Genomic DNA, 23,281 nt, shown 5'->3' on the forward strand with positions numbered 1-23,281 from the left:
TCAATGATAACTACCAGCAAGCATCACTTTCTTCCTGTATTAAGTAACTTAAAGGATTTTTCAGTTAGAGTTGAATTTTCCAAGTCATTGCTGTTATAATTCACCTGTATTGTGTGCATCCAGATGAACAAGCAGAGATTAGCCATTCATTTTAAAGGCTGTCAAACACTGGGGAAATTTCCTTGAGTAATTTTCTGTGGTTAAGTTGCCAAAAATTTTGATGAATATTTCTCACAATTATTTGTTGAAAAGTTGTACATTATACTTAATTGTACTACTCCTTTTGTATAAGATAAAAAGCAAAGCAGACAGGAATTTGAGGTACTCCCTACATACGTGGAAAGATACTGGGTGTGAGTCTGTTCTCATATACAGCAACTCAGAAATAAATCTGTATGCTCATTCATTAAACTTTTGACAAATACAATGTCTAGAGTTTTCCTGGCACGCCACCTTCCAGTGAGATTCGGGATAAGGGAATAGATAGTTTAAAATTATTGTCCATGTAATCTTAGGATTTCACTCACTTTTGCCATCAGGCAGTAACTTTCAATTTTTGATTCTCGAAGGAACACTCATTTTTTCCTTTTTGCTGTCTGTATAGTAAATTAAAATAGGAATTTTGTAAAATGGTAAGGAAATTATGTTCAGGCAATAAAATTTCCAGCAAGTACAATGAGATTGCTGATATACGCTATTAGAGAAGAAAACAATAACAGATGATCTCCCTAGGGGGATCTGCAAATGGAAAAAGCAGTCAAGCAAGACTACTGGAAGAAGTTAGAAAAAATTTCTACTGTTCTTCTCAGGAAGTCATTACATAGGATGGAAAGAGAGGAGAAAGAGACAAGTCCTCTCAGCAGCCCTCTTCCCCCCCCCTCCCCCACCCCCCAAGTTATCTCATTTTAAATTGATACGTCATCTTCTTGTTCCTTGCTTTCTTTCCTTTCACAGGTGTCCCCAAAGCAGAGAAAGGAAACCAAAGTGCATCCTGCTCCATATTGCAGGACTGAGGAGGAGAGGGAGAAAAAATGTTTAAAGACATAGGACTGGAAGCAAAGTCTTAGATGGGAAAGAGGAGGAACAGAGCAGATAAGACATATGAGGGTAAAATTGTCTGACGTAGAGCAAATAGGTTGATTTGAAACAGAGTGTGGTGATCAAGGCAAACATTTTTCCATTTTTTTTAAACACGTCATTTCTATAGTTAGAAAATTTCTCAAAATGCAGTAATGAGACTTTGTTCACCAAATTTAGGTTTATATATTCATCTGTCTTGACTTGCCCAAGCATGTTGTCTTGGGCTCCCTTTGTTTTATGTAGAGGGAAATGGAGCTGCTTCTGAGGATGTTTCAGCTTCGTCTAGCCATCTAAAGTACAGAAGATGAAATATCTCCTGGAAAAAAGCTTTTCCTTCAGGTGTCTGTAAAAAAAGTACTGGGACTGTGACTTAGTCTATCTGCAGCTTTTAAATGTTTTAAGTAAGTGAGATGCAAATGACTACATCTCTTTCAAGATGTCTTAGGTAGATTTCAGAAACAATGGTTGTTGGAAATTTCTCTGTAAAATCTTACAAACCTAAGTAAGTTAAAAGTAGAAAAAAATATATTTTTACCTCAGTTAGACATACCTTACCTTAGTTAGACATAGGTAATGTCATTTAGGCATAGTTAGTGGGTATCTAGATTCTTAATGAATGTTCCTACTAAGGATGAGCTATGATATTCATGCAAAATAAGTAACACCAGTTTTTAGTTCTGAGTGAGAAGATGATAGTGTAAGAAATTATTATTCAACTTCAAATGGAATGCAAGTGGAGAGTTCATTTTTAGTTAAATATACTCTAAATTTTAAATATTTAAACTGAAAAATAGGGAAAAAAACTTTGTCTATGAATACTGTATTTATCCATGTTCATTTAAGAAATGTAGTTATTAAAATACAGCTTTGTTTTGATTTTATTTAGCTTTAAAACTAACAAAAAGCTGATATTTTGAAATAAAGTAGGACTGGATTTTTTAGTTTGTTCTTTATATTTTTGGCACCTTGTAATTTTAATTGTGTGCTACTATCAAAATCACATGAAAATCTGCCTTTCTTATGAGAAGTAATAAGGGTGGTATTTGGTCTGGAGTTTTATATAGGATGCTGTCTCTACAAAATGCAAAGGCAATTAGATTTGAATTTTCTTATAGAATATCACAGAATCACAGAATCACAGAATCGTCTAGGTTGGAAGAGACCTCCAAGATCATCTAGTCCAACCTCTGTCCTAACACTAACAAGTCCTCCACTAAACCATACCACTAAGGGCTACATCTAAACGTCTTTTAAAGACCTCTAGGGATGGCGACTCAACCACCTCCCTAGGCAGTCCATTCCAGTGCCTAACAACCCTTTCAGTAAAGAAGTTCTTCCTAACATCCAACCTAAACCTGCCCTGGCGCAACTTTAGCCCATTCCCCCTCGTCCTGTCGCCAGGCACGTGGGAGAATAGACCAACCCCCACCTCTCTACAGCCTCCTTTAAGGTACCTATAGAGAACGATGAGGTCTCCCCTGAGCCTCCTCTTTTCCGGGCTGAACAATCCCAGCTCCCTCAGCCGCTCCTCGTAAGACTTGTTCTCCAGACCCCTCACCAGCTTCGTTGCCCTTCTCTGGACTCTCTCAAGCACCTCCATGTCCTTCTTGTAGCGAGGGGCCCAAAACTGAACACAGTACTCGAGGTGCGGCCTCACCAGAGTCGAGTACAGGGGGACAATCACTTCCCTAGACCTGCTGGCCACACTGCTTCTTATGCAAGCCAGGATGCTGTTGGCCTTCTTGGCCACCTGAGCACACTGCTGGCTCATATTTAGCTGCCTATCAACCAGTATTCCCAGGTCCTTCTCTGCCAGGCAGCTTTCTAACCACTCATCTCCAAGCCTGTAGCGCTGCTTGGGGTTGTTACGCCCCAGGTGCAGGACCCGGCACTTGGCCTTGTTGAACTTCATGCAGTTGACCTCAGCCCATTGGTCCAGCCTATCCAGATCCTCCTGCAGAGCCTTCCTGCCCTCGAGCAGATTGACGCACGCACCTAACTTGGTGTCATCTGCAAACTTACTGAGGGTGCACTCGATCCCCTCATCCAGGTCATCGATAAAGATATTAAAGAGGACCGGCCCCAGCACTGAGCCCTGGGGGACTCCACTAGTGACGAGCCTCCAACTGGATTTGGCTCCATTCACCACGACTCTTTGGGCCCGGCTACCCAGCCAGTTTTTAACCCAACAAAGCGTACGCCAGTCCAAACCGTGAGCAGCCAGTATCTTGAGGCGAATGTTGTGGGAAATGGTGTCAAAAGCCTTACTGAAGTCAAGGTAGATCACATCCACAGCCTTTCCCTCATCCACCAAGCGCGTCACTTGGTCATAGAAGGAGATCAGGTTCGTCAAGCAGGACCTAGCTTTCATAAACCCATGCTGACTGGGCCTGATCGCCTGGTTGCCCTGCAAGTGCCACGTGATGACACTCAAGATAATCTGCTCCATGAGCTTCCCTGGCACTGAGGTCAAACTAACAGGCCTATATTTCCCAGGTCTACCTTCTGGCCCTTCTTGTAGATGGGCGTCATGTTTGCTAGCCGCCAGTCGACTGGGACCTCCCCTGATAGCCAGGACTGCTGGTAAATGATGGAAAGCGGCTTGGCCAGCTCCTCTGCCAGTTCACTCAGTACCCTCAGGTGGATCCCATCCGGCCCCATCGACTTGCATACATCCAATTGTTGTAGCAGGTCACAACCATTTCCTCATGGATAGCGAGGGCCACATCCTGCTCCCCATCCCTTTCCACCAGCTCAGGGTACCAGGTATCCACAGAACAACTGGTCTTGCCGATAAAGACTGAGGCAAAGAAAGCATTGAGCACCTCAGCCTTTTCCTCATCTTTTGTAACTAAGTTTCCCCCCGCATCCAGTAAAGGATGGAGATTCTCCTTTGTCCTCCTTTTTGTGTTGATGTATTTGTAAAAATGTTTTTTGTCATCTTTAACTGCGGTAGCCAGATTGAGCTCCAGATGAGCTTTGGCCTTTCTAATTTTGTCCCTGCACAGCCTCGCAACGTCCTTATAGTCCTCTTGAGTAGCCCGCCCTCTTTTCCAAAGATTATAAATCCCCCTTTTTCTCCTAAGCTCGAGCCACAACTCTGCTCAGCCAGGCCGGTCTAGTTCCGCACCGGCTCGTCTTTGGGCACGTGGGGACAGACCGCTCCTGAGCCATTAAGATTTCCTTCTTGAGGAGTGCCAAGCCTTCCTGGACTCCTTTGCCCTTCAGAACCTCCTCCCAAGGGACTCTGCCAACCAGTGTCCTGAACAGCTCAAAGTCAGCCCTCCGGAAGTCCAAGACAGCGGTTTTACTGGTCCCCTTCCTGACTTCGCCAAGAATAGAGAACTGAACCATTTTGTGGTCACTCTGCCCGAGACAGCTCTCGACCACCACATCTCCCACCAGTCCGTCACTGTTTGTGAACAGACGGTCTAGCGGGGCACCTCCCCTGGTAGGCTCTCTAACCAGCTGCATCAGGAAGCTATCTTCCATGCTCTCCAGAAACCTCCTAGACTGCTTTCTCTGGGCTGTGTTGTGCTTCCAGGATATGTCTGGGAAGTTGAAGTCCCCCATGAGAACAAGCGCTGACGATTTCGCGACTTCTGCCAGCTGTCTGTAGAACTCCTCATCAGTCTCCTCATCCTTGTTCGGCGGTCTATAACAGACCCTGACCAGGATGCTTGCCTTGTTGGCCTTCCCTCTGATCCTAACCCATAGGGACTCAACCTTATCATTCCCAGCCTCAAGTTCCTCAACATCTAAACACTCTCTAATACAGAGAGCCACACCATCACCCCTTCTGTGCTGCCTGTCCCTTCTGAAGAGCCTATAGCCAGACATTGCAGCACTCCAGTCACGAGAGTGGTCCCACCACGTTTCCGTGATGGCAACCAAGTCATAGCCTTCCCGCTGCACGGTGGCTTTCAGCTCCTCCTGTTTGTTACCCATGCTGCGTGCATTAGTGTAGATGCACTTCAGTTGGGCCATTGCCTTCTTCCCCGGCTTTGCCATTGTTCCCCCTGGTACAGCTCCAACAAGCCTAATTTCAGCCCCATCCCCCTTCTTTCCTAGTTTAAAGCCCTCTCAACGAGCCTGCTAGCTCCTGGGCTAGGATCCGTTTTCCCCTTTGAGATAGGGACCCGTCTGCGGTCACCAGGCCGGGTGCCGAGTAAAGCGCCCCGTGGTCAAAAAAAACAAAATTTCTGTGTTGGCACCAGCCTCTGAGCCACGTGTTAATCAGGTGGGCTTTCCGTGTCCTCTCGGTACCCCTCCCTGCCACTGCAGTGATAGATGAAAACACCACCTGTACTCCCGCTCCATTCACTAACCGTCCCAGTCCCCTAAAGTCCCGTTTGATAGCCTTCAGGCTTCTCTCATCAATATCATCACTGCCAGCCTGGACTATCAAAAGAGGGTAGTAGTCAGAGGGGCGAACCAGGTTGGGAAGCTTCCTGGCAACATCCCTGACCCTGGCCCCAGGGAGGCAGCAGACTTCCCTACGGGTAGGGTCAGGTCGACAAATAGGGCCCTCTGTTCCCCTGAGAAGGGAGTCGCCTACAACGATCACCCTTCTGTCTTTCTTGGTGGAGGCAGTCTTGAGGCGTGGAGTCGGCTTCCTCGCCCTAGGCATCCTCCTGGGTAGACTTTCTACCTCGTCCTCACCCACCAGTCTCTCAAGCTCCGGGGCCTCAAATCTGTTACGTAAGGGCACCTGGGAAGGTGGGGCCGGTAGGGGTGGGCATTGCCTGTGAGGTTGAGCAGGGTCCTGTCTCCATCCCTCCTCAACTTCTAGGTTGCCTCCCTCTGCCCGACAGCGACAGGGCAGGGGGTCCATCCCCATTAGGGGTGTCTCACCCTGGTACCTCTCCTTCAGGCCCTGCAGGGAGTCACTCCACCAGTCTATCTCCTGCTCACACTCCCTAATAGCCCTCAACCTCTCCACCTCCTCTTTGAGTTCTGCCACCAGGCGGACCAGGTCATCCACCTGCTCGCACCTCACACACACGGTGCCTCTGCCTCCCTCAGATGGCAGCAACAGACTCAGACACTCCCTGCACCCAGAGACCTGAACTGCCGCATTGTTGAGCAGGCTGTCAGTCTGTGTGGCCACAGACTTTCCAGAGAGAGTGCTCTGCCTGGTGAAGACCATTGCAGCCTAGCTAGTGGTTGACAGCCGTTAAAGATGTTGTTCTTATGGGCGGGGGGAAACTCTGCCCTCTCTGCCCTCCCTGCTCGCCCTGCCTGCCTGAACTGCCGTGCAAACTGCCGCGCCACGCCCTGTTTGCCCGCCCTGTTTGCCGCGCTCCTGGTCTCTCGCGCTCCCTAGGGGCTGCTTTTGAACGGCCGGGGAGGGGGCGCTGCTGGCTCCGCCTACGCCTCGTCAGCCTCCCTCGCGGGGGCTGCCGGGTCCTGGCGGCTCCATCGAGCAGCCTCGATGTCGGAAAAAAAGCCCTGCCTGTCCCGGTCCCCAGCTCCGCTGCTGAACGCGCCTGTCCCGGAGCCGATTGCCTTGGAAGTGGCATATATAAGATAAGAATATCTATAAAGTACTCATTTTTCTTGTAGGGAAAGAAAAGTTGATCAATTATCATAGTAGGCTGAAATAAATAAATTTCATGCCCTGTAAAACTATATACAGGAATAAGTCAGATTCATATCTCTCAAGTCCTATTAAATTGCATACAGAAATAATTGTCACCCTCCCACTGTAGGAATATAGATGTACTGAACTATCATCTTTTAATAGGTGATTATAATGTGTCTTCTTTTAGTCCACATAATAATTCTGGTTGTTGATCTTGGCCTGTAATACAGTCCTGTCAGGTGGAAGATGATAACGGAAAGTTATTCTATTTCTTCCTTTATATATATATATATATATATATATACACACACACACACACACACACACACGTATATATATATTAGATTTTATTTTATTTTATATTCTCAGCATAGTATTATTGCATTGTGACTGATTTTTGGATATATAGTTCTGTACTGGTTCATTGCAATTTTGTTTTTTCTTGTCATGTAAGTTGGTTGGCCATTGCAAGCACTCTTGTACGAGAAAGAGCCAGAGGCATAAAACAGAGAAGTCTCACACTAAGAAACAGCTGAGATGGGATATAACAGAAGTAAAATTTGCTTTTGGAACATAACAAAGTGAACAGTAATATATTTGTTCTCTGCGGCATATTGTCTTTTATCTTCCAGTAATTTTTCTTGACATTTTATTATTTTTTGCCATTTTGCATAGAAGGAAATAAGACATAAAAATCCCCTGAGAACAAATTTGAATCCTCTATCAAAGCAGCAATAGGACTAATTTGGAATTCTAAACTCAAGCTGAAAAAAAAATAAAAGAGAAAAGACACAGCTTTGCAGTGGTCACTCTTGTTCAAAGCAGAACTAGGAGGAATTTCTTGCATGAGACATGTTATATTAAATTTGTTATTTTCTTCCTATTCTTTTGATCCTACTCTCTCTAGTCTCAAGTCTCTTGCACAGCCGAGGCAATAGACTGAATACACTCTAGACTGGTTCTGTAAGTCAAGATTTTAACCTGAATAGCATAGAATCATAGAACCATTAAGGTTGGAAAAGACCTCCAAGATCATCTGATCCAACCATCACCCTATTGCCAATTTTACCCACTAAATCATGTCCCTAAGCATCGGGTCCAACCTTTCCTTAAACACTCCCAGGGACAGTGACGCCACCACTTCCCTGGGAAACCCATTCCAATGCCTGACTACTCTTTTTGAGAAGAAATTTCCAACCTAAACATTCCCTGGTGCAACTTGTCCTATCACTAGTTATTTGCGAGATGAGGCCAACCCCCAGCTCCCCACAACTTCCCTTCAAGAATCCTGATTAATGTTGATAATCAGAATAGGAAATATATTTTGAAGGAATGATGTTGGCTACTATACTACAGATATTACCGTCAAATTCATGTCAAAAGCTTAGCAACTAGAAAATTGATTCTTGGAGAGTGCAGATAAGAGGCAAAATAAAAGTTGATCTCAGATTTGGTTCAAGGATTGAGATTCAAGGGAAGGTTTCTGTTGACATAAGAAATGAGTGCATAGCTATTCATATGTTTTATGATGAGCAGTAGAATTTTCAGGCTGACTGATAGCCTCAATATGAAGCTAGAGGTTTAAATTTAAAATCTGTCAAGGAGAAGGTTAAGGCTTTTGCTTTATTAGGAGTGAAGACAAGAGAGAACTGGATAGTATTACTTGTATGAACAGTGGGCCTGTGTGTGTCTAGTCCATTGAACTTATAACTTAGAACTGCATAACTTTTGCAGAAGTCAGATATCATACATTAAGCTTAAATGAAATGTTCTAGCTATTGCTTTCAATGGCAGCCAGCATAAAAGTTGTCAGAAGGGAATTAAATTCTGTGACAAAGCCCAGCAGTGGTGAACTATTATTATTATTATTAATAATAATAATAATAATAATAATAATAGTAAATTTTAAATGTCTTGTTGATTTTTTTTTTAAGAATATAAGGCTTCCTTCTTTCCTTCCTTTCCTTCCTTCCTCTCTTTCACTCTTTCCTTTTCATATAAATAGCAATCTTCATTGCTAGAATACCAAACAGTTGTGCTGATAATTACATTTTGTAAGGAAAAAAAAGGATAAAATATCTGAAAATCTGGTGGAAAGTATTGTACAACTTCTGCATTTGAAATAAATAAATAAAACATCATTATGTTTGCATTTACATCTGTACTAATATCTAGAGAAACATAGGCAATATTTCAATTATAAAGCCTTTGTAATAATAGTCACTATTCATTTTTATTCATTAAAATAAAAAAGCGTGACGTGACATTTGGGTTTTTGGATATTGGTATACTCATTCAGGAAGGAAAATGCAGTTGCCAGATATAGAAAGTAATGGGAATTTTTTTGCATCAATTTGGAAAGGTATTTTTTTAATATATATGGTTTTGCTTGCATGTCATCTTCATGTGTATAAATACAAAGTATATGTAAGAGTACTCTAAACACATATGTACATGGGTGTGCTTACTGTCTGCTCATGTGTTTTCAAACTTTTGATAATAGAGCCCTGTGTATATTTAAGGCTTTATAAATATAGCTTTGAAAGCAGTCACCTGTGCACTGTGTTCTTTGTGACAAAATTTCTTAAGCCTCCACTGGTGTGGTGAGAGGCTCCCACTGGCAAAGAAAACTGTCTATAAACTCTGTGAGTTTCTCTGCATTTTTTAATTAATTTATTTTTTTTTAAGGATTTGAGCTTCTGATTGGGAGAAATGCTACAGCAGTCTGTGGTTACATTTTCCATCAGTTTCACAATGGAAGAATAGAAATCTGAATTCCAAACTTTTCAGAACAGATATAGACTGCAGCAAATGATGTTTTGTTTTTTCTCATACATTTTCTCTTTTAGATTATGGCACACACGGAGCGTTTAGATTTGGTATTTTGGCCATCCCTCAGCCTGTAAGGATGGTCTACAGAAACATATCACTGATATCACTGAATGAGCTGTAAGACATACCTTCTATATTTAAGATGTGAATTTGAGGTTGTAACTCCCACTGTGTGTTTGTGTAGTTTCAACCACAGGTATTAGTAAGTGGCATTAGTACCAAATCTCTTAGCAGTACCAGATCTCAACAGTGTTTATAGATAACTTGTTTACTCCTCCCTTACAAGTGCCTACTTTGTAATTAGGCATTTTTTTATTTTTTTTTTCTGTTTGTCCAAGTAATATATCACCAAGTAATGGTGATGAAAGGAGAGAAATGTCTCTGTGCTTCATTTAATTGTGAAAAGATTAAATGCACTCCTTTTCAGTGAAATAATCACATAGGATGTAATAGAACAGCAAAAAGGGGGGTGGGGTGCAGGGGGGAAAGAAGGATCTGATCTCAAACTGTTTCATATGTAAAAGCTCAATGCCTCTTTTTGCCTAAGAAACTGATTAAAAAGAAAAAAAAATGCTTGTAAAGTGCTTGTGAAAAAGAGTTGGATATAAAACAATTCTAGCCTTGAGTAAGACTGGCTATGGCACAAAATGTGAATTCCTATTCTTCCTAGCCATGTCTTGGAGATACCCTCCAAACTGCACTGACGAAGGAAACAAGTTGCAATCATATCATGTAGATTAACTGATGGGTAGATTGAGTAGAAGAAGGGGCAGACGGGGAGGGAAGGCTCTTATCTGCAAGGCTACAGAATAGCTGTGGGGCATTTCTGATCATTAGAGTATAGCCAATGTTTTCCTCTGCAGATTACTTCAGAGTCCTCAAGTGGTGACACCTTACCCCACTGGCACCTCTTCTGCCAGTCCGCCCTTGCCAAGTGCAGGATATATTGTGACAAAGCTAAGTGCCACAGAATGAATACTTGCTTGTTTTAATGCCTTATATTGAAATTGACAGTAGCTATTATCCAGCAGATCTTGGATATGGAAGCACATTAGTATTTGTTAAAGACAGGAAGTATTACCAAGCACATATTTGCAAGTTCAAAGAAAGAAGGAGAATCAGACTTACCTCTGTCACTGCAAATATCAACAGCAATGAAAGCTATATCTGTGGTAGTTTATGGTCCTGAACAAATAGATAATTGCTTTGCTGGCTAACTGCATTATTACCTTCTAGCAACTTGCGATGCACTCTCCATGGCAGACAGAGAGTGAAAGGACAGGTGGGTTTTTCTAGTGTATTTCATTCCATAATCTGGAAGTTTACCTTGAGTTGCCATGAAGAAATTGTTTTCTCTAATAGAAGTTTACAGATTTTATTCTAAGCTGTTATTAGGTGAATAGATACTATTTAATTTTACCTTAAAATATTTAATTTTACCTTTACTATTTTATTTTACCTTAAAGCCTAAGAGCTAATGTTAGAAGCAACAAATCTATCAGAAAGCCAGGATATATCACTATGAGTGTCATCGTGAGGAGAAGCAGATTTTCTGAGTACAGAGGATTACACAGTAGAAGACCTGGGGATTTCTGAGCATGAAAGCTGAAGCTGCCTCTGTTTAGTGTTTGTATTATTCAGGGAAACACTTCTCCAGGCTTCATTTTTCTCACTCTCCCTTACTTCCTTACATAAAATAAATAAATAAATAAATATATTTCTATTTCAAAGAGATTATACCCACCTGTGGTGTGTTGACCTTGGCTGGCTGCAAGATGCCCATCCTGAAGCTCTCTCACCCTCCATGAGATAATGATAGGGAGATTACTTACCAGTTACTGTCACAGGCAAAACAGTTTCAACTCAGGAAAAATTAATTCAATTCATTGCCAATTAAAAAATAGAGTAGGATAGAGAGTAAAAAAAAACAAAGCAAAACCCACATTTCTCCCACCCAACCCCTCTTCTTTCCAGGCTCAGCTCTCACTCCTTCATTCCAGAATCATCTGAGGACCTCCTGCCCCTGAGCAGTGTGGGTGGGGATGGGTGTCACAAATAGATTTTTTTACACAACTTTGATTTAGCAGCAATTTAGAATTTATTAATACTTCTATGGTAAATCACAAGATTGGATAGTGTGATTTTTGACAGCACTTAATCATCTGCCAATTTAACACAATGATTCAGCAGAATTTGCTGCAATTGAGGCAGTGACTTAGTTAAAGATTCAAGAATGGCAAGGTTCACATGAGACTTACTGTAGAGTGCTGGGGGATTTCTAAACTTGGTTGCGTGCTTACTAGATTTTCCCCCTTTTGGTAAATTACTCACCCTTCTCCCTCATTGACTTTTGTTTGTGGACAAGCCGTTATCCTTAGGGAATCAGCCCTGAGAGACATTCCACACCAGGGGTGCCCTGAGAGCTCAAGGGGAGTTCAAGGGTCACATCCTGCTCCAATCTCTGTAGAGCTCAAAGGACTTTTTGCTTTGGACCTCTGTTTATAGAGACAATTGGCTGTTAGTCAGTGCTTTTCTATCCCGGCTATGGTTCAGGTAAAACAATTTTGGTATTTTCCACCAAATGTGCCATTCCAGTACCTTCCAGAATGTACAGTTATGGTACTTCCCAGAATGGGCTACAATCTAGGCTGTGGGGTCCAAGACATGATCAGCCTGTTTATACTCACCCGTTATGCCTGTTGCTCATTGACAGTGAGGAGTGAGATAACACTAATTAACCTTGAACCATAGATGAATTGGGGAAAGACCTATTCCACCACAATGAGGGATGCCATCAGTCACGTCATCTCTACTGCACCTTCCTCCTCACTCATTCTTTTTCCCTGCTCCAGCATGAGTGCTTTTCATGGGATACAATCCTTCATACATGTCATATTCTGGAACAAATTATTACTAAACAATGTATGTAAAGAAAATAGTACAAAGAAACATCTCATTGACACTAGACCTTATTTTTTATTGCATTAACAAACAGTCATGAACTATGATAATACTTGACTAATAACTTGAGATATTTAAAAATAAAAAAAAAACTGTATTGCTCATATAGTGCTACAAATCTAGTTTGTTCTTCATATTGTTTTCACTGACACTGTATTTGTTATTCTTAAGTGACTTAATTGCTTTTCCTTTCTGAATCTCAGCTGTCAGTATAATAAATGTTAATTTCTGTATTTCATTTCCTTAAAATTTTCAACAAGACAGCCTTTAAATGCTCTCACCGTGCAGAACATTTTTTTTTCTGTGAATTAAAATATTTTATAAAACATGGACCAAATTAACCATGTTTTGCTATTAAAACCAAAAGCCATCTTCACATTTTTTCACATCATTCTTCAACCCCAAATAATAAGGGCTGCTTTTAAAATGAGAATTATATCATAGAATTTAGATGGTATCATTCCCAAATGGCTAATAATCTTTTATTTTGCCACCCTCTGATTTATTACTTTTTAATCTTTTCTTACGTAATTAAGATATTTCAGCTTACCTTATGTAACATTAAAGAGAATATATATATATTCAGCAGGGGTATATAGAAATATTCATTTTAGTTTTGCTTTATCTTTGGATAATTAATGAAACAACATAACATCTATGGAACAGAAAAATATTTTTTGAAATACCTTCTGTTGGAGGCAAAAACCTCTTTAATATTTAATTGGTTTTGTTTTAGATATTTTTGGAGTACTGTAAAATAGATGAATGAGGTCAAAGCAAGTGAGCAAGGTACAAATAAAGCCATCATATTTTTGTCTATATAATTAAAATACTGTCTGCTTGGGTTGGCTAGATATACTCAGCATTATGACAGAGAATTGATGGTGTAAACACATTAAAAATATTACTGTATTTGTGTGCTGTTGGTTCAGATCACAGGATTGTCTTGTACTTGACTATTAGAAGAAGCTGCTCTAGAATAAGATGTTGTATAACAGTCAAGTTTTTTGATGAAGAGAGGAAAGAGTAATGTCATCATGCCCTAAAATTTGAGAGACAGTGTAATACCTTTCTATGTTCATAAAAGAAACCTGGAAATCTGCTTCCTACAACACAGCAACTTCATGTTCTAATATAACACTTAATATAAAAATGGCAGATAAATTATAATACAACCAAATCCATAAATCTTTGTGGTATCTTTCTCAATGCAAGGTGATTTATAAATCAGTAACTGAATTATTCATTTCTTTGGATTCTAATAAAGCTGGTGCATGCATTTTTCTTTTTGTAGAAAAGGCTATACATACAAGTAAATGCCAGTGATTCTGGCTTGCAGGGCTCTGTTATTCAACTTTGGCCTAAAGGAAATCCTTTCATTCTTTCATAGAATCACAGAATGATAGAATATCCTGAGTTGGAAGGGGCCCACAGGGAGCATTGAGTCCAACTTCTGGCTGCACACAGCACCACACAAAAATCAAACCATATTTCTGAGACCATTGTCCAATCGCTTCTTCAACTCCAGCAGGCTGTGTGCCACGACCACTGCCCTGGAAAAACTGTTCCAGTGCCTGACCACCCTCTTGGCGAAGAACCTTTCCCTGATATCTAACCTGAACATCCCCTGTCACAGCTTCATGCCATTGAAACTTTCTTTCATATAATTCTTACTCCTGAATGCACAGACAATTACTTACCAAGTGTTCAAGGACTAGAAGGCAATATGCTGTCAGTGCTATAGGGCTTCTCGGCGTTCTTCCTTTAATAATGGCCCTTATATTGAGATTTCATAGAAAATATGAATGTAGAAGGATGGTGCCTTGGAATGACGTTATTTATGTTTTAGGTACTATGTAGGCAGAGAAACTTTACTGTGGTTAAAGCCAGTGACTTTTTCCAGACGTTATCCTTGTTCTGTAGTACTTCACCAAATAAGGTTAAATAAATTATTTAATTATGGTGTGCCTCCTGCATAAGAAGCCTGTCAAAGTTTTATTTCATGAATAAACAATGAGTGTACATTGGCATAAGACTTTGGTGTTCCTTGAGAACAGCTATTTTATGATAAAAATCTGTTGGAAGAGAATAATTCATACTAACAATTCAGCTGTACTGTTTTGCAGATGAGAATATATAAGTAAAAAGGAATATTTCCCTGAGTCCAGTATAAAATTCATATTCCCAACCTTGACTTCTTCTGTCCCTACCTTTCCCAGTAAGCGTTCACTCTCTTTCTAAAGAATTAATTCAGGTTGCAATACATCAGTTATGTGTAGAATTCTCTCCTGAGCATGTGATGTAACTTAAACTTATTTCATTTCACTAGAAGAGAAAAGAGGTAGACTTTTGCTTTCACACTGGCATCCAAATAGAGAAGTCCTGAGTTCAGGTTTTAGCTGTAATTTCATGTTTCTTTAAGTTACTTATCATTTCCTTACAGTCTTTATGCTCCAGAGGTCCAAGTAACATGTAAATATAACTCAGAAAATTGCGCTCATTTCTGGTGGATTTGCTAATTAGATACCATGGATGCCCTGGTATGGATTTCTTTCAGGACAGGTATCTCATTTCCACTTAGAGATTTGTTATTCTAACATAATGCAATGGTGCAGGTCTCAGCCAAAACTAGCTATACCAGCACTAAGAGAGGGGTGAGAGCCAAATGCTCATTCAGAGTGTGATTAGGTTTCTGCTTAGGTTAAAAGGTGTCCTGATATGTATTCAGAAAACACTCAGAAGTAAACACTGTCTTGAAAAAGTGTCGTTTCCTGGTAAACTCCTTTCAAGAGTCATATTCTTTTGATATTATTTAGTAAGCAGCAGCTTTATTGAGCCGTGTTGAATTGCATTTTGACAGGGAATTGAGTACTTTCAAGAATTTACTTTCCTGCCAGCAAAATAATGTTTACGTCCTGCTGTCCTACTGTTATTTTTTGGATGCACATGACTGAGTCATAAGTCCAATTTCATGTTTCTCTTTTACTTCAAAATGATAGTGCTTTCACTGACATGTACACACCCTATCAGCTAGCTTGGCTTCTTCCATTTACCACTTGCTTAGCATATATCTTTTCCAGTTACTTTTTGTCATTATTTACAGTTTATCCCCTCTTGTGAAGAAACTTTCACTCCCAGGAAGAGTTTAGCTGTATATAACAGCTGTGAATGTGTGCTCCTGCTGTTGACAATAAATAAATAAATAAATAAATATTAAAAAAAAAAAAAACAAAAAACAATAATACTAGTGATGTGTTTTATCAACCTGTAGCAATGCTAGCAAACAGGTTAGCAAGAAGTCACATTAAGTGGTTTTGGAGCTTTTCAGCAGCCTAAATGCTTTTAACCACAATTGGAACAATGATCTCTGCAAGAGGAAAAAATAGGTTAAATGAGATAGACCCAAATAATCATAGTGGGCAGCACCAGCATGATCCGTCAGTAAAAGGTGAAAAATCCACATGGCTTTAGGTTGATCTATATTTAGGCTGGAGAAAAAAAAAAAAAAACATTACCTGTCCTCAGAGTTACTGATCAGCTTCATGCTGAGCAGGAAAATGGGAGAGAGATTACTGAAAGTTTTACACCTCAGAATTTTTTCAGACACCAGGTCAACTGCATGTCATTTGGTGGTCCTTCAAGCAGTTGTGCCAAACACCCTGTGCTTCATGAGAACATACAAATCCCTTTCTTCCCTCCTCCTATACACATTTAAATAAGTCAGCTCGCCAACTTTAAATGTTGAAGAATGTTGATAGGACATTGTACTGCTCCCTGTAGAAGCAGCTAAGTCCTGAAGTGTGACATGCAAGTACCCTTTCCTTTTACCTACAAGAAAGTCTGGTTTTCTTTTCCTATTCTAAAATAGATGGGTGGACAATTGAAATAACACACTTATTCTTTGTCATGTGTTGTTCCAAATCACACTTTACTATGCTAAAACTGCATGAATAGGCCTGGGACCATTTAGTGCTTAACAGGCTAATATAGGTTAATAACAGTCCTCAGTCAAGGAGTGACAGACTTAGGTACCTTCCCTATTTCATTGCACTGTACATTGGCAATAAAAACAAAAGTTAAAAAAAAAAATGTACCCTCTACTCATGAGGCAGGGGACCTACTGATGAAGAAACGGAGAAATCTGAGATGCTGAATGCTTCTTTTTCCTCCATTTTTACTGAAACGATGTACTCTCAGACCACTGGGTCCCTCAACCTAGTGACAGAGGCTGTAGGAATGAAACACACTCTAGAGCAGGGGGTCACAGAGAAAGGGAATACTTAAGTAGAACGAGCTTACACATATGACAGCAAATGCAGAGCTGACATTTCTCATCAAGCTTGACATGAGGTTCCTCTCCTTTAAATAGCTGTAGAAATGAGGGAAGGTTTGTGATTGCAGGAAAAAGGCAAACGTCTTCAAGAGAGGCAAAGAGGAAGGCCAAGGGAACTACAAGACAGTAAATTCTTACACTAGGTTCCTTTCAGTTCACATATAGTGAACGTTCCTGATGCACAATTAAATGAGTTTCCTGTCAGGAAATCCAGCCTTCAGTCTTAAATAAAGAAAATAAGAGATTTCAAGATGTGGACTGTGATATCTCTGCTATGTAGGATGTAGGTATGTGAGCGAGGGTTAAGATGTATATGCACACACATTTTCTCTCTTTCACTCAAACACAGACTCAAGTAAATTCAGCCTTATATAGTCTGCTGAGAATACACTTGTGCTATAACTACAAGGAGTCTTGTTCTCTGGTCAAGTAATTTTATTCTTAACACGCTTCCCTTCTTTTTTTTTTTTTCTTTTTTTTTTTTTTTTGGGGGGGGGGGGGGGGGGAGGTAGCAGGGCTGTTGCTACACAGTAGCTGTCACCAGAAAGCTGTATGTGTAATGTTGTGGTAGTGGATTAAGTGCCACTGCAGTATATCACTTCTGAAGTCTTTTTGTCTGTTATCTGTTGAAATGATTTATAGCCACAGTATTTGGTCCAATGTGTATATCCATTTTCCACCTTCCACGCATCCATATTGCTTGTGACATCTGGCAAGCTGAAGGTTGTCTGCATTTCTCATTATTAGTATTCTGAGGAAGCCTGGCCTTAGAGCTGAAGTGCTTGAGTAAGTCTGCTTATGGCTGACTGTATTTCTCCTGACAAATATGACCCCTAGACTCAGTATTACTGGAGGTGCCCGTTAAACAAAACAAATTTGGCTGTATGAATATGTCCTTAACCTTTGACATTTTATCCCCAAGGGAATCTCATCTTTTCCTCAAAGTCTGACTTCTTATGGCCAACTCCTAAAATTCTAGTTGCAGAAAATACTTTTGAGGCTCTGTGTGAGAAAATTAGTTCAACAGCACAGATTCCCATTTCCATCTCTATAGGTAGAACTAAACATCTATGAGAAATATTTTAGTATTTGAATGGTTTTCAGAAATACAGTTTCTGGAGAAATCTAAGAGAGGAATACAATAAATAGTTTGCTAATGTGTAAACAAAAAGTAGCATTATATTTCAGAGCAACTGAAGAAACAAGGTTCAAATATGGCAGAACTTCCCTGTCTGTTCTTTATACTGGCTGGGCAGGAGAGAATTTAGATCCAAAAGCCTTTCATTGAAATTGGAATTATATTGTCCACAAAAAAAATAAGCCCTCCCTCTTTGCAGATCATGCTGACTTGTTTGTGGTAGCTTTGGAATTGCAGTTAGTTTTCATCCATTTAATACACACTAAAGGCAGAATGGTGTGGGCTCTATCTGCACACACTGTTGCACATTATCTGCACATGTTGATAGGTATTTAAATTTCTTTGCTCACTTTTAAACTATTTGTAGGTGTTTGGAAATTTCATTTTTTTACTTTCAGTAACAACATAATTCTTTCCCATTTGCTTGTTTGCCTATTCTTCTGTCTTGAAGTGGTATGCTTTTTGATTAAGGAATTGTGTTATTGGTGCCTTTGTACAGCAACTGCTCTTTTTGGATTCTAGTCTGGTTTTGGCCTCTCATTATTTTGGAATGCAACTGATTGTTCAAGTGAGGAACTTAGCAAATCTGTGGCTTTGGAGGTGGGTAAAAGAAAACAAAATCCAAAGCAGTAAAAAACAAACAAACAAACAACAACAACGACAACAACAAAAACCTCTCCTCCTTAACTCTGATGCTATAACAAATTTTACATTTATTCCAGACTTTTTCTTTCTTTCTTTTTCTTTCTTTCTTTCTTTCTTTCTTTCTTTCTTTCTTTCTTTCTTTCTTTCTTTCTTTCTTTCTTTCTTTCTTTCTTTCTTTCTTTCTTTCTTTCTTTCTTTCTTTCTTTCTTTCTTTCTTTCTTTCTTTCTTTCTTTCTTTCTTTCTTTCTTTCTTCTTCCTTCCTTCCTTCCTTCCTTCCTTCCTTCCTTCCTTCCTTCCTTCCTTCCTTCCTTCCTTCCTTCCTTCCTTCCTTCCTTCCTTCCTTCCTTCCTTTCTTTTTCTTTCTTTCTTTCTTCCTTTCTTTTTCTTTCTTTCTTTCTTCCTTTCTTTTTCTTTCTTTCTTTCTTTCTTTCTTTCTTTCTTTCTTTCTTTCTTTCTTTCTTTCTTTCTTTCTTTCTTTCTTTCTTTCTTTCTTTCTTTCTTTCTCTTTCTTTCTCTCTCTCTCTCTCTTTCTCTCTTTCTCTCTTTCTCTCTCTCTTTCCTTCTCTCTTTCCTTCTCTCTTTCTTTTTTCATTATAAATAAGTGAAATTGGTATTCTATACTGCTTCTCAGTCAGAGAATCATAGAATAGCTTGAGTTGGAAGGGACCTCAACGATCATTTAGTTCCAATCCACCTGCCATAGGCAGGGACGCCACCCACTAGATCAGGTTGCTCTGGGCCTCAGCTAACCTGGTCTTGAACACCTCCAGGGACTGGGCGAAGCCATTTGTCTTTATAACATAATCACCACTTCCTAAAACAATCTTCATTAAAATCACAAATTTTAGATTTCCATGCTTTGAGAAAGGAAAGTCACAGCATATAACTGGATGAAGTTATGTTGTGCTCTGGTCTTCTGAAACTTGTTAGATACGGGTACAACCAACTCTGATGACTACTGCGAAGAAATAAATTGGGTTAATAGCTATTACTGTGTGTATTCATATAGAGTCATTTGGGAGCATAACTGAAGGAAACAAACAAACAAACAAACAAACAAAAAAACACCATAGCAAGTAAAGTGGAATAGTTACATGCACAACCATTAAATGATGATCTGTTTATTTTTAGAACTTTAAGTTAGGTCTTAGATTTTAATGTAATTGCAAAATTGCAAATAAAATCTTCTTGGTCATAGTGAAGAAAAATACATACAAAAGAGAACTAAAATTATTCTCCCATGAGAAAAAATCAGCTGGTAGTAGCTAACAAAAGAATATATGCTAGGGCAATAAATAAGTGGTAGTGCTTTGCAGAGTCTCATCATATTTTATACTGAGTGCTCATTTCTATTTGACTTGGTAAAGAAGAAGGTCAGTTTGTAAGTAGCACCCTGTGAAATTACAAAGAATATATCACCAGGCAGTGAAAACTGATGATACTGGTGATAACAGAAATAAATAGTGAGATGTTGTGATGACCACTTTTACCAAAGTTTATTGATTTCAGTTCCAACTTTGTTGGTTTAATATCCTTGCTGACACTCTTTCTGGGAGTGCATGCTTCTCCTTTGCATAGCTTCCGAGTATTTGAATGTGTTGATTAATTAAAGTTTGACATTTATTCTTTAACAAAAGGCAGAAAAATGTTCAGCAAATGTTTAGCTTAATATATTTGTAATGTTTGTTGGGCCTCATTCTGTCACCATTGACATGTGTGGTGCCCAGATATAAGTGGTGGAAAATAATGAAAATTGGTGCCAATATAGTGACAGTAGGTAGGTAAAGTACAGAAGATGAAAGAATGAAAAAAAAAATAATAATAATTAATCTCTTCTACAAAAACACTATTTGAGGCAGTATTTTCTTCTCTATTATCTGAGATTTTTGTTCCTGCACTGTTGTATTCCTCTTGCATTTAGATAAAGGTAGACTTTGCTCTTCATTCACTGTCCAGACTAAGTTTGAGAGTTGTGGATGTCATCATCCTGTCCAGGAAGTACCTACTAATTACTGAGAAAGTGTCTGATTCAGAAAGTTCTGAACAGTGTTTTATTATTTTAATTAATTTAATTTAATTGTATTATTTTAGTGGACCTATGTAAATTTCCAGCCCAAAATCCTGATATGAGACAATGAGGTAAAATAGTTGTTTGATACCGTCTCTTTTGAATGAGGGTGGACTATTTGCTTTCCAGCCCCTGCTCCTCCCTGTCACATTGCCTTTTGTGGTTAAGTTGAGGAACAATATATTTTAAATGTACTATAGTGCTGCAATAGAGTAGTCCAACTTATTTTTCTGGTACTGGTGTTTCTTCCAACTTCTAATGTTGGTGGTTTAAAAATAAAACTTGCAAATTCAATTCTGTCACCTTAGTTCCTATCCAATTTGAAAACTAGCCTCTGTCTTCTCCCCAGGGATGTTAAAAATAAAGTAACATCAGAACATAGTTCTACTTTGTCTCACTGTTGCAGTGAAACATTAAAGCCAGCATACAGAATTCAGGTCACCACCAAGCTCATGCAAGTGATAATAGACAACAATGCCAAACAAGATGCAAATAATTTCTACTTAAGTTACTGTATGAAAGTATGTCTGTAAAATGCCATATTAAAAAGTGAATTCAGGCTGTTCCTATCTCTGTTCATATCAGAACAGAAATATTAAATCATACACAGTCTATCATTATACAAAAGAAGGGAAAACTGACAAATATGCTATTTCTTAGAATGAAGACATCCAAGATGGCTGTGGATAAGATTTAATGGCATGTGACTTAACAGTCACAATAGAGTACACACAAAGATGGACAAAAAACAGATCTGCTTGCTGCTAATGAAGTAGGAAATCACAGGAAAAGTTTCATTTGTGTATTTATACCTGGTAACTGCATTTTTTGAAATATTTATTCCAATCTGAAAATAGTTTGAAATTCCAAATAATTCTAGATTTTTGTTGAGGTCATTTAAAATATCCTCAGAACATGATCTGAGAGGTATGTCAAAATGAGATACTAACGTGAATGAAATATGTAAAGCTAGCAGAGCCACCAGGAACTGTGAATTTAAATTTCAGCTATTTAAGATCATTTGACTTGCTGAGCCTTGTTCAGATACAGTTTGTTGAGCAATAATATATGCTACCTGGTTTGGAAGTATACTAGTAATTTGACAAATAGTATATGGCAATACCTTAGCATCAGATATTTGTGCTTAGGTGTATTAAGTCTGAGCCAAGACTATTTGTCATAGGACTGCATCTACTATACGATTTTTTTCAGCAGTTCACAAGACTAAAACAGATCTTCAGGAACAAATCACAATCACCTTTATTTGTAAAGATACTGATTATATTTATTTATTTAATTGAAGGGTTTTTGTGATTTACTTGCAAAAGTAGCTTTGTTTGTTTGTTTTGTTTTTCTTTTTTTTTTTCACATGGCAGCTACTGCTAGATGCTAGCAACTTATTTACAAGATAATTGAAAGAGCTGAAAACATTGGAAGATATGTAGGGAATTTCTCTCAGAATTAAAACACCAATGTGCAGTGGGGCAGGATGCAAAAAATAAAAGTAAAGAAAGAACTGAAGAAAAAGCAGGAAAACAATTCATGCAGTATTTGACTGTTTGTCCACTGTTTCTGATACATAATTTTACCTATTCATTTTCAAATAAATAAATAGAATATTCTCTTTCTTCTGAGATGTTGAACTTCCTATTTAGTTTAACAAAACTGCATCTTTCTCATGTCTGTTTATCATCTTAATATCCTGTTAGATCTTGAGGTAATATTATTTGGAGTGACACTGTTTAAATAACTGGCCTCTAACCATTTGAGCAGGACTGAGATAACACTGCCAAGGTGCCAGCACCCTATCTTTCATAATTTCTGAAAAGCCAGCCCAGAATTCTCTGAATACTAGAAAGCAATCAGTCCTCAATGAAGAGATTGACTGAGACTTCGAACTGTGCAGATATTGTGAAATGTCATAGCCTAAAAAACTTAAAGACTGGATAAAGAGAATCCTCATTTTCAGTAGGGAAATGTGCAAAATCCTGCACCCGGGTCAGAATTCCTTCAGTTCAAACTGGAAGTGAACAGCTGAGTAGCAGCTCTGCTGCAAAGGAACTGTTGGTTACAGAGGACACCAAGTTGAATAAGAACCAACAATGTGTTCATTATAAATAATCTAAAAATAATCTTAAAAATAACTACGTGCTGTATTACTTTAGGAGGAATATAGTTAGCAGATCAAAATAAATTCTTTTCCCATCCATCTGACAGTTGGGAGGCCACATCTTCAGTACGGCATCCAGTTTTCAGCACCTCAGTTTACTGGTTTACATCCCCAGTAAGGAAACTTGAATGGCTCCCAGAGAAGCTCCGACGATTTTCAGCAGAATAGGAAAAGGCATGCGTTTTGTTGTTGTTGTTTGTTTGTTTGTTTGTTTTCCTTTAGGGGACTGATTTTGCTTGTTTTTTCTTGTTTTGTTTGTTTGTTTATTTCATTTTTGAGGAGTATGGAGGCTGAGCTCTTTTAGCCTGGCAAAGAGTAATCAAATGTATGATACAGAGATGGCACAGGCAACTAGAAATGTTGTGGAAGTTTCGGTTTGTGATTTTGGAAGACTGAGCTAAACAAAGCCATGGCTGACATGATCTTATGTGAGCAGTGGCTCTTCAGTCAGGAGGCTGGATTAGGCAAC

At 39.2% G+C, this 23,281-nt stretch overlaps 1 protein-coding gene across 1 annotated transcript in view; it reads right to left on the reverse strand.

Annotated features, from left to right (window-relative positions):
• LOC308190705 (uncharacterized protein) overlaps positions 1-5,091 on the reverse strand; it is a gene marked incomplete at both ends in the record, with an annotated part of 320,790 nt that extends 315,699 nt beyond the window's left edge. Inside the window, one exon of the mRNA XM_080582359.1 lies at positions 4,807-5,091. Coding sequence (XP_080438485.1) covers positions 4,807-5,091 — 285 coding nt within the window. The remainder of the gene's footprint in view (positions 1-4,806) is intronic.
• Between the last annotated feature and the right edge of the window lie 18,190 nt (positions 5,092-23,281).

Source organism: Anser brachyrhynchus, assembly GCF_964034855.1.
Source record: "Anser brachyrhynchus genome assembly, chromosome: 2".
NCBI classification, from domain to species: Eukaryota; Metazoa; Chordata; class Aves; order Anseriformes; family Anatidae; genus Anser; species Anser brachyrhynchus.